At 41.3% G+C, this 12858-nt stretch overlaps 1 protein-coding gene across 5 annotated transcripts in view; it reads left to right on the top strand.

Annotated features, from left to right (window-relative positions):
* Window positions 1–3760: 3760 nt before the first annotated feature.
* LOC115154883 (calcium/calmodulin-dependent protein kinase type II subunit alpha) overlaps window positions 3761–12858 on the top strand; it is a 73370-nt gene continuing 64272 nt past the window's right edge. For 3 of the 5 annotated variants that reach the window (XR_003867958.1, XM_029701569.1, XM_029701572.1), the window contains exons 1-2: window positions 3789–3999; window positions 9310–9404. Coding sequence is in view for 4 of the 5 variants with exons in the window: in XM_029701569.1 (XP_029557429.1) it covers window positions 3938–3999; window positions 9310–9404 (157 nt within the window). In the remaining variant the exon portion in view is untranslated. Of the gene's footprint in view, window positions 4000–9309; window positions 9405–12858 lie in introns of all 5 variants that reach the window. The other 2 variants (XM_029701571.1, XM_029701573.1) reach the window with 1 other exon arrangement.

Consider the following 12858-nt stretch of genomic DNA (forward strand, 5'->3'; position numbering starts at 1 on the left):
CGAGCCTTGTTGAAAACCTCCTGGAGGTCCTGGTACTCCGTGGGAACAGCGGAAAGATCCGAGGCTTTCCCCAAGCCTGCAGAAGGACGTTCTAGGGCAGGCTGTGCCCCCTTAAGGCAATGTGCATGGTAAAACGGGCTCCAACCCAGGATAGAATCTGTAGCCCAGTCGATCAGGGGGTTGTGCCTCTGGAGCCATGAAAATCTCAAAACCACAGGTGTATGAGGAGATGAAATTAGTAGAAACTGTAAGAACTCACAGTGATTACCTGACACTCGCAGGTTAATGAGAACCATACTGTGAGTGACCCTGCCAATGGAGTGTCCAACCAAAGCTCTTGCGTCCATAGGAATGGAAAGGAGTTGAGTAGAGATACCCAGATCAGATACCAGGGTAGCGTCCATGAAGCTCTCGTCAGCCCCAGAGTCAATGAGCACCCGGAGAGATTTTGACCGGTCACCCCACAGCATGATAGCGTGGAGAGGAGTACAAGTAATGGGGGTTTGGAGACTCCCTGTATGGCCCACCAGCGTAACCACACCTACTGATAAGCCTGTTTTTTTACTGGACAGGTGGCTATGTAATGTCCTGTAGTACCACAATACAGGCAACTGTTGGAGCTCAGCCTGAGTAAATGTTCACTAGGAGACAATCTAGCCCCGCCCAGTTGAATGGGCTCAGGAGGAGATGAGTCACCAGTCCCGGATAATCCCTGAGGGTACTCGGGTGATTTTGGATTCTTTCGGGAATGCAGACGTCGGGGACTTCCGGGGTTCTTCGGAGGCGAGGGAGAAACCGTGGACAAGCGAGTGTGGCTGAGAACAGACCTCCTCTCCCTCCTGTGTTCCCGTAGGCGCCCATCGAACCTTATAGTCAAGGCTATGAGGGAGTCGAGGTCCCTGGGTAACTCCCGGGCTCCGAGTTCATCTTTGATTTTCTCCAATAATCCATGAAGGAAGGTGTCGAACAGGGACTCTGGGTTCCAGGCACTCTTGGCGGCCAGTTTACGAAAGTTTACCGCGTAGTCTGCCACACTGTGGGAGTCTTGACACAGACGAAGTAGCTTCCGAGCCACCTCTCTCCCAGACACGGCGGAATCAAACACCTTCCTTACTTCCGCCACGAAATCCTACTGACTAAGGCAAACGGCGGATTATTAATCCCACACCGCTGTTGCCCAGGCGAGCACCCTTCCAGACATCAGTGTGGTGGATATCTTCGACCAATCCAAAGGAAACGAATAGGGTTGCAGCTCAAAGATGAGGGAGCACTGGGAGAGAAATGCCGGGCAGGTTCCAGAATCTCCAGCATAGCACTCCGGAGAAGGTAAGCGGGGTTCTCGGAAAGCATCGCTAGTAGCGAGGTTACTCAGGACAGGCAGAAAGGTCGGAATCGGAAGACTAGAAAACTTGAGAACTGGTAACACAAGGAAAAACATGCTGGGACGACTTGACGAGACAAGACGAACTGGCAACAGACAGACAGAAAACGCAGGTAAATACACAGGGGATAACAGGGAAAATAGGAGACACCTGGTGGGGGGTGGACACAAGCACAAGACAGGGGAAACAGATCAGGGTGTGACATCCACCAGACACTGGGAAACAAATGCACCTTTCAGCAGGACAATAACCTAAAACACAAGGCCAAATCTACACTGGAGTTGCTTAACAAAACGACATTGAATGTTCCTGAGTGGCTTAGTTACAGTTTTGACTTAAATCGGCATGAAAATCCATAACAAGACTTGAAAGTGGCTGTTAAGCAATGTTCAACAACCAACTTGAGCTGAAAGAATTTTTATAATAATGTGCAAATATTGTACAATAAGTGTGCAAAGCTCTTAAAGACTTACACTCTTAAAGTCTCACAGCTGTAATTGCTGCCAAAACGGATTCTAACATGCATTGACTCAGAGGTGTGAATACTTATGTAAATGAGATATTTCTGTATTTAATTTTCAATAAATTAGCAAACATTTCTAAAAACATGTTTTCACTTTGTCATTACGGGATATTGTGTTCAGGCTGTAACACAACAAAATGTGGAATAAGTCAAGGGGTACGAATACACAGTAAAAGGTTCTATCTCAATAATTAACATGGTGCAATACAGTCTCATGCTGTACAACCTCAACCTTCAACCATATGGTTGAAGGTTGAGATTGTACAGGTTGAAAGTTGAGATTGTACAGCATGAGACTGTATTCCACCATGTTAATTATTGAGATAGAACGTTTTACTAATGATGCTCACATTATGCGGTTGTTTAAGCTCCCACACATGAAGGCACTTATAGAAGACTCTAGATAAGAGCATCTGCTAATTTACTCCAATGGAAATGTATTTGGAAAGAAGGCCTATCTCTCTTCTCCTACAAGTTATTCCCCCTGCTGCCCCCCCTCTCTCTCTCTCAATGTGCCAATCATTCTTGCAATCCCTGCATTCACTGAATCTCCTCTTATCCAGGGAGAAAATAATGGGAATCATTTTCTCATCATGCTCTCCACTCCTTCCTTCTCATCCCCTGCTTTCTGAGGAGATGCTCTCCCACCCAGCAGACCATAAATGCTCAGCCTTGTCCATGCTTGACAGAAATGCTTTCACTCCAGGCAGAACAACAGAAGGCAGCAGCAGGAACAAAGCTTGTGTGGTTGACGCGTGGCCTCTAACAGAAGTGATTCACTCACAAAGCCCTGGGCCGGGCGATCTGCTGGAGTAAGAGGAGGGGACTAGGGTGGAACCTTGGTTTTGTATCCCCCCCAGGGTTCTGTTTAGCTGGAGTGTCAGTATTTTCAATTTTAGCAGACACTCTTATCCAGAGTGACTTACAGTAGAGTGCATACATTTTTCATACTGGTCCCCCATGGGAATTGAATCCACAACCCTGGCATTGCAAGCATCATGCTCTACCAACTGAGCCACTGGACAGAAGAGGGTGGAGGGGGGCTGGGCAGTGATGGAATCATAATGGATCTCCCAACCGTGTCAGAGACCGACTGTGTATGTCACCAACGAGGAATGACCTATCAAGCTTTATGTTTTTAATCTATTCCCTATGGGGTCTGCAGGTTCACAGTGGCCTTAATGTGTTAGTGGCTCAATAGGTTGTGATTGACAAAAGGGGTATGAAGGAATCATCAATGACAAATGCAGTACTTAAGGTATCTTCTTCATGGATAATTATATTCCCTTTATTCTATATGTGACATGGTTTGCACTAGACTAGCGTCTGGTCACTTGGCCATGGTATGTCATACATTAACCTGTAGGCTATAACTAAAGTGTTGTCGAATATTCCTCTGTTCTGTCTTATCCTCATTCATTGTTGGGTCATAGTGTTTCTTCCACGCTTTGCCATTATTTTCATGATTGTACATCAGGGAAATATATTCAAGCTGAAGCAATAGAAAGATCAATTATTCCATAATAAAGTTAATTATTGATATCTTTATATCTTTGGGGCTTGACTAGTTACGTTGGTGGATTGAAATGGCTGTATATGGAATTGTTGACTGCATTAATATTACAGTTTGGTAGTATTTGTGTGTATGCACATGTGTTTATATGTGTTTGTGCTCATTTATGTGCTTTTCCATATGTGTGCACTGTTTGAACGCCAGCGTGTGTAGCTGCCTCCTCTCCTGCCTGCCTGTCTGTCTGTGAAGTGTGCACTTGGAGAGGATGGGGATGCAGTTGCCATGACAATGGGGCTGTGTATTCAGGAGTGCAGGCAGAGCTGCGATTGGAGGAACCAAGCGAAGCGGGCGGGTGAAATGCTGGAGCAAACCTGTCAGCCAGCATCCCCCATTCACTTCCACTCGGTAGATCAGGAAAGTGATAGAGACGCTTGGCTCTCATCAAGGCTTCCAACCATCTTCCACAAAACATTCGACTAAAGGCAAGGACCACCTGAAACCCACCACCTCAGATCCAGCATGGCCACCATTACCTGCACCCGCTTCACTGAGGAATTCCAGATGTTTGAGGAACTGGGCAAGTAAGTTCCACTGGAGATTTTACCTTTTTTTACTAATCCAAAGTGGTATTTGGAATTGCATTTCAGGCCTGTGTGACAATGAAAGATGACCTCTTAGTTCAGTTTGAGTGAGAGACATATGTTTACAGCCAGTGAGGGAGGCAGGGTTGATTAAATATCTGGTGGCAGAAATGAATGACATTAAGCTTCTGAGGAATGCCTTTATGGTAGGGGTGGGGACAGGTCTTTTTAGCTGATGAAATTGAATTTTTATGAGAGAAGGGGAGAGAAAGAATAAAAAGAATGATGAAGGGATGAAATAGAGCAGTGAGAGAGAGAGTGGCTTGGTGCTGAGAGTTTAAGAGGGAACAGGTGGCAGTGGCAAGTCAGGGAGAAAGGTCTCACTTCTGATGGAACAATGTGAAACGAAAGACGTTTCCCGCCTGAGAATTACTTCAGAACTCTTGACAAATTCAATTTTGCTTCATGGAGTGCGTCTTGAGAGAGGAGCATCATCAGTCAGAAGACAAAACCGTAGGTAGCTAACTGTTATCACAGGAAGCTGGATGATGTCACTGAGTGTCTTATTGGAAATTCAGTGGAATGAGGCGAGAAGACGAGACTTTAATATTTTATGTCGGTGCTCAGTGGTTCACTTTCATCCTCTACTTGTAACACACGAAACACACATTCTCCTTCTTTCCCATGATCTGCTGATACGAGACAGCGCAATAATGTCGATCGTCTGATAGTTCTCAAAGAATTCACACCGGGTCAAAGAATTTTGAGTTGTTCTCTACCAATCGAGACAGAAAAGAGGACACATTGAAGTTGCTTATTCTCTGTGTTATTGTGTTAATAAAATGTAATGTTATTTGTCACATGCGTTGAATACAACAGGTGTAGTAGACCTTACCCTGAAATGCTTACTTACAAGCCCTTAGCCAACAATGTAATTTTAAGAAAATAGAGCAAAAAAATATTTACTAAGTAAAACTAAAGTTGAAACATTTTTATTAAAAAAGTAACACAATAAAATAACAATAACGAGGCTATACATAGAGGGTACCGGTACCGAGTCAATGTACGGGGGTACAGGTTAATCAAGGTAATTTGTACATGTAGGTAAGGGTAAAGTGACTATGCATAGATAATAAACTTTCAGATAGTCAGATAATTTCAGATAGTCCTCAGGTATAGGTGTTTGTGTTTGAGATGTTAAATTGTCCTAGATTGTAATGCTTGATGGTGCTACATGAAATGCTTGATGGTGCTATATGTAATGATTGATGGTGCTATATGAAATACTTGATGGTGCTATATGAAATGCTTGATGGTGCTATATGAAATACTTGATGGTGCTATATGAAATGCTTGATGGTGCTATATGAAATTCTTGATGGTGCTATATGAAATGCTTGATGGTGCTATATGAAATGCTTTATGGTGCTATATGAAATGCTTGATGGTGCTTTATGAAATTCTTGATGGTGCTATATGATATGCTTGATGGTGCTATATGAAATGCTTGATGGTGCTATATGTAATGATTGATGGTGCTATATGAAACGCTTGATGGTGCTATATGAAATGCTTGATGGTGCTATATGTAATGCTTGATGGTGCTATATGAAATACTTGATGGTGCTATATGTAATGATTGATGGTGCTATATGAAATACTTGATGGTGCTATATGAAATGCTTGATGGTGCTATATGAAATTCTTGATGGTGCTATATGAAATGCTTGATGGTGCTATATGAAATGCTTGATGGTGCTATATGAAATTCTTGATGGTGCTACATGAAATGCTTGATGGTGCTATATGAAATGCTTGATGGTGCTATATGTAATGCTTGATGGTGCTATATGAAATGCTTGATGGTGCTATATGAAATGCTTGATGGTGCTATGTGAAATACTTGATGGTGCTATATGAAATGCTTGATGGTGCTATATGTAATGATTGATGGTGCTATATGAAATGTTTGATGGTGCTATATGAAATGCTTGATGGTGCTATATGAAATATTTGATGGTGCTATATGAAATACTTGATGGTGCTATATGTAATGATTGATGGTGCTATATGAAATGCTTGATGGTGCTATATGAAGTATTTGATGGTGCTATATGAAATACTTGATGGTGCTATATGTAATGATTGATGGTGCTATATGAAATGCTTGATGGTGCTATATGTAATATTTGATGGTGCTATATGAAATACTTGATGGTGCTATATGTAATGATTGATGGTGCTATATGAAATGCTTGATGGTGCTATATGAAATGCTTGATGGTGCTATATGAAATATTTGATGGTGCTATATGAAATGCTTGATGGTGCTATATGAAATGCTTGATGTGCCCCTTGTGTTTAGAGCATTGTACTGTGCTCAACCATCTGAGAGTTGTGACACATCTACAGAAAGAGTCCCCACGCAACTCCCTCTCTCTCTCTCTCTCTCTCTCTCTCTCTCTCTCGCTTGCTCGCTAGCATGCACGCACGCACACACGCACACACACACACACTCACAGGTAGCCAAAGCTGCTTACATAATTTCATTTGGGGGTGGCAATCCAATAGTTTCACATGGACATATTTCATAATACATACAGTACTATATATATACTACTGTTCAAAAGTTTGGGGTCACTTAGAAACGTCATTGTTTTTGAAAGAAAAGCACATTTTCTGGCCATTAAAATAACATCAAATTGATCAGAAAAACAGTGTAGACATTGTTAATGTTGTAAATGACTATTGTAGCTGGAAACAGCTGATTTTTTATGGAATATCTACATAGGCGTACAGAGGCCCATTATCAGCAACCATCACTCCTGTGTTCCAATAGCACGTTATGTTAGCTAATCCCAGTTTATCATTTTAAAAGGCTAATTGATCATTAGAAAACCCTTTTGCAATTATGTTAGCAGAGCTGAAAACTGTTGTGCTGATTAAAGAAGCAATAAAACTGGCCTTCTTTAGTTGAGTATCTAGAATATCAGCATTTGTGGGTTCAAATGCAGGCTCAAAATGGCCAGAAACAAAGAATTTCTTCTGAAACTCGTCAGTCTATTCTTGTTCTGAGAAATGAAAGCTATTCCATGCGAGAAATTGCCAAAAAACTGAAGATCTTGTACAACGCTGTGTACTACTCCCTTCACATAACAGCGCAAACTGTCTCTAACCGGAATAGAAAGAGGAGTGGGAGGCCCCGGTGCACAACTGAGCAAGAGGACAAGTACATTAGAGTGTCTAGTTTGAGAAACAGATGCTTCACAAGTCCTCAACCGGCACCTTCATTAAATAGTACCCGCAAAACACCAGTCTCAACGTCAACAGTGAAAAGGCGACTCCGGGCTGCTGGCCTCCTAGGCAGAGTTGCAAAGAAAAAGCCATATCTCAGACTGGCCAATAAAGAGAAAAGATTAATATGGGCAAAAGAACACAAACACTGGACAGAGGAAGATAGGAAAAAAGTGTTATGGACAAACAAATCTAAGTTTGAAGTGTTTGGATCACAAAGAAGAACATTTGTGAGACGCAAACAAAATGAAAAGATACTGGAGGAGTGCCTGACGCCATCTGTCAAGCATGGTGGCGGCAATGTGATGGTCTGAGGGTGCTTTGGTGGTGGAAAAGTGAGAGATTTGTACAGGATAAAATGGATCTTGTAGAAGGAAGGCTATCACTCCATTTTCAAACGCCATGCCATACCCTGTGGACGGAGCTTAATTGGAGCCAATTTCCTCCTACAACAGGACAATGACCGAAAGCACAGCTCCAAACTCTGCAATAACTATTTAGGCAAGAAGCAGTCTGCTGGTATTCTGTCTATAATGGAGTGGCCAGCACAGTCACTGGATCTCAACCCTATTGAGCTGTTGTGGGAGCAGCTTGACCGTATGGTACGTAAGAAGAGCCCATCAAGCCAATCCTAACTTGTGGGAGGTGCTTCAGGAGGCATGGGGTGAAATCTCTTCAGATTACCTCAACAAATTGACAACTAGAATGCCAAAGGTCTGCAAGTCTGTAATTGCTGCAAATGGAGGATTCTTTGATGAACGCAAAGTTTAAAGGACACAATTATTATTTCAATTAAAAATAATTATTTATAACCTTGTCAACGTCTTGACTATATTTCCTATTCATTTTGCAACTCATTTCAGGTATGTTTTCATGGAAAACAAGGACATTTCTAACTGACCCCAAACTTTTGAACGGTAGTGTATATATCTCTTTTTTTTGTTAACGCTAAACTCTCACAGGTGATGGTTGTGCTGCGCACACATCGTGTCTGATGAATTAGCTGACATTTTGACATCATGAATGTAATGTGAGTGCAATTTTCCGGATCAGAACAGATCTGAACGTTGAAAGTGGCAATGATGATTACGGCGCTGAATGATCTATGGCCGTGTCCCTTCTGTTTCCGTCCTTTACTGGCCTTTTTCCTGATGTGTACTGACAGTAGTACTGAGGAAATAAACGATGTTACAGTGGCCAGGGTGAAGCCCTGTCTCAATCTGGATCCATTATGGTAGGCAGCACACAGTCAAGTTCATGTGTCGTTTCGAGACTCACAAGCAATTCCTAACACAGTAACTCAATTAACCAGTCTTTCCAGAGAAAGAGAGAGAGACGATGCTGTCTGTTTCATCTGGTTTGGGCAGAATGAACTGTCTTGTCTGTCGTCTCCCCCCAAACCCCCCCCCCCCCCACCCCCCACCCACACACACACAGCCGATCCACAGGGCTCCTTTGATCTACTTGCTGTTTCCCTAAGGCCACTTGAGCTACGCACACAGAGGGAAAAGGCCACAATGGTTGGATAAAAGAGATGGCAGATTAGGTTTGGAACAGAAGCTTGGGCTAGCACTGACCTCATGTCTCTGTCTTCAGTTTGAAAGGTGGTGGTGTCTCAGTCATGGGGATCGCATGTTCTTAAACTCCAACCTGATCTATCTGGGATCGTCGGTCAATGCCTGATTTTGTTGCAATCGTGCTATTGTACAACTCAAAAGTGTTTCGTGCCTAATGGCAAGATGCCGGTTCAAATATCAACCGCAGTATTTGTCAAATTTTCCTAAAAGAATGCCCACAGTGCAATTGTCAGGGAATGTATTTTTCCAGTCAGACTGTGAATGAGCGCTATAGCCTCGGTCTGCATTTAGCTTGCAGTTTAACTTTGACAATGAAATGAATGAGGCATTAATCATTTTAGGTGCAAAAACGTTACATTCAAGTTAATTGGAAAACGAAATTAATAGTCACCATAACTGTGCAGTTCAATATGCATTTGTTTCTCCTGCTTTTTCCCAGGGGAGCTTTTTCTGTTGTGCGTAGATGCGTCAAGGTCCTCTCAGGGCAAGAGTATGCTGCTAAGATCATCAACACCAAGAAGCTCTCTGCCAGGGGTAAGTCTTTCTTATCCCACTCCAACTCCCCTAAATATGTTTTAACAGTCCTTATGGCCATTATTGTATTGTTGGGTTTTCAGTTTGCAAGAAAGGCATTTCATTGTACTTGTGCATGTGACATTGAGACTTGAAACTTGAAACTCATTTCCTCCTCAGTTTTGCCAGAATCCTTTGTTGGGTACTGACTGACCTGGAAAACGCTGCTGGCTCACATTTTGAAAATGGTTTGAACTGACTGGATATCTGACTGTGGTTTTCCACAGTTTGATTGGCACATTCATTTTTCAGTTCCCCCCCTCTAGTCCTAAAGAAGGCAGCCCTACTTATGATCATCTGTTAAATGAATCTAATCAATAACTACTGTTATTGATTAGTTTAGTCTGTGATCCTATGCTTGACAGCAGGTTTGGGGTAAAATACTTCTCCATAGACACCAAATTGATGTGGCCTTTACTCTTAGTATTGCTGGTCCATTGAAATGAATAACCTTAAAACTATTTGAGATAAACAAGTAGCAGTGAGTTCATAATAGTTTGTAATAGTTAATACTAGTTAATAATGGTTCGTAATAGTTAATAATGGTTCATAATAGTTCATAATAGTTAATAATGGTTCATAATAGTTCATAATAGTTCGTGATAGTTAATAATGTTTCATAATAGTTCATAATAGTTAATAATAGTTAATAATGGTTCATAATAGTTCATAATAGTTCATAATAGTTAATAATGGTTCATAATAGTTTGTAATAGTTAATAATAGTTAATCATGTTTCATAATAGTTCATAATAGTTAATAATGGTTCATAATTGTTCATAATAGTTCATAATAGTTAATAATGGTTAATAATAGTTTGTAATAGTTAATAATAGTTAATAATAGTTAATAATGGTTCATAATAGTTCATAATAGTTAATAATGGTTCATAATAGTTTGTAATAGTTAATAATGGTTCATAATGGTTTATAATAGTTCAGAATATTTAATAAAAGTTCATAATGGTTCATAATAGTTCGTAATAGTTCGTAATAGTTAATAATAGTTAATAATGGTTCATAATAGTTCATAATAGTTAATAATGGTTCATAATAGTTCGTAATAGTTCGTAATAGTTCGTAATAGTTAATAATAGTTAATAATGGTTCATAATAGTTCATAATTCTTAATAATAGTCAATGGCACAAAGGTGCCTTATAGCTGGAATCCTTAATGATGAAATTGCCACATCTGTTTGGGGTATTACAACAACAAAAAAGTTACTGCAAACAACGAACACTGTTTTCTTCCCGATGACATCGATGCACGTGCGATAGAACAGCAGAATATGTACTGCAATTTTTTGGACCAAACTGCTTGACGCTCCTGACCTCCGTTTCGTCTAACTAAACAAAAACAATAACAAAGTGGCTGAGGGAGGACAGTGGTTCTGTTTCCCCTAATGCGGATTCCGTCGTTAACGTTAATTAACAGGCTAGCATATATCAAGGCCTTCTGAGGGACCGCACAGCAGCCAAAGTATTCTTCTTTTCATTTTAAAAAAATCTGATTTTCTGGTGCTGTTGAGATGAAAAACCTATGCTGTGTCTAAAATGGCATCCTATTCACTACTTTTGACCAGGGCCCCCTATATAGGAAATAGGATGCCATTTCGGATGCAGCCCTACTGTCTGGTAGGAGTGTGGGAGGAACCAGAATGCCCCACAGGTACGCTAGTTATCAGCAACTCACACCTACACAATGTTTATTTGATATACTGTTCATCAATGTATGTACCTTATCATATAAAACAGTAAAAAATCTATATATATCTTGTATAAAAACTATAGATAATATTCACATGCATGACACACACACCACACGCACTCACTCAAGTCAAAGGAATCCATCCTAACTCAATCAAGACTTATCATGTCTCCTTGGGAAACACTGTAAGGCAGTCAAAAAAGTTGACGTCTGTCTTAATGCATCCACTTGCATTCATTTTGCGTTGTGCTGAGCTGAATTGGCCTTCAGGGGTTGAGCCAGAGCAGCAGGAGCAGTTGAGTGATACTACTCGACTGAAACATGTTGACATCTCTGCTACAAAGAGACTGTGAAAGAATACACAAGTAGTACAGGAGAATGGCTGGGAGTATGCAGGAATTCGTTTATGCAAATTGCACATTTGCATAATCTTACTGCCACGTATAGTCTTTTGACCTGGTGAGCCAGTATTTGGGTTTATACTTACAATACATTTCAGATTTGGGTGAATCTCCTTTTACGAGCATGTTACAGAGTGGTGGAGTGCAGGGAGCATGACTCCTCATTTAACTAACCCATGTAGCTGCATTGTATCACTGAGCTGCTGGCAGACAGACAGAGAAAGTGCGCTGAACCAGATGAGTGCACCAGAGAAAGAGCATGAATAGCAGAGCTATTCATAAAATATTTCCTCTCCTCCTCTCCTCCTCTCTGTCGGCCAATTGAGAAAGAGAGAGAGAGAGAGAGAGAGAGAGAGAGAGAGAGAGAGAGAGAGAGAGAGAGAGAGAGAGAGAGAGAGAGAGGGAGAGAGAGAGAGAGGGGTGTCTTGTATTAACAGGATGGAGGATATTCTAGCCTGAGGTAACTTCTGAGAATGTAATGAACAATAAATAGGCGATGGGGATTTCCTCTACTTTGCGTCTATGTCTTCACTTAGATCTGTACTGTACCTACAGTTTTATGTGATATATTTCACTTTGCATCACAACATTTCATTATGTATGAGCTTTTTTTTACTTGAAAACAAAACATACAAAAATCTACACTGTTTACATTGCTAACAGCCAGATGAAATTCAAACATCATGGCCGTGTATTGTAAACTGTTCATCTTAATTTGGGCATTTAATGGCTTTCGGGCCGTTCAGATTAACAGAGGAATGTGCTTGTTTTTCTTAATTGTATTTCTGTATTTTTTTGTGTTTCCTATGCTCCGCCTTGAATGAAATATTTATGTCTATAACTTTTGATGTCTAATTGCTGCTGAGCTCCCTTGCAAAAGAGACTTTGGTCTCAGTGGGACTCCATGCTAAAATTAAAATAACAATACAATTAAAACAAATACCTAATCATCGTCAGGATTCCTGAACAGATCACTGCAGCAAGCCCTGAACTCTTGCGACCCCGGCCAAAATCCATGACTGTTAAGTTAGCTAAGTCAACTACTGCTGTAGTCAACAGCTGAACATAAAGTCAATTCAGAGTTGACAAGGTCCTCATCAGTAAGAGAGAAGTGACTGTGTAGCACAGCCACGCACACCCACTCACTGCCTGTGTGTCGACACACAGGACACTGTTGCCTGAGGAGGCATGAAAGCCTCAGCGGCTCCTTTGTATGGCAGCAACTCTCATCTGAAGTCATTAGGCTGTGCCAGACTGGCAGGGAATGGAAGCACAGCCACGACGACAAGTGCAATCTGACAATCTCC

This window comes from Salmo trutta, chromosome 19 (genome assembly GCF_901001165.1).
Source record: "Salmo trutta chromosome 19, fSalTru1.1, whole genome shotgun sequence".
Lineage (NCBI taxonomy): Eukaryota > Metazoa > Chordata > Actinopteri > Salmoniformes > Salmonidae > Salmo > Salmo trutta.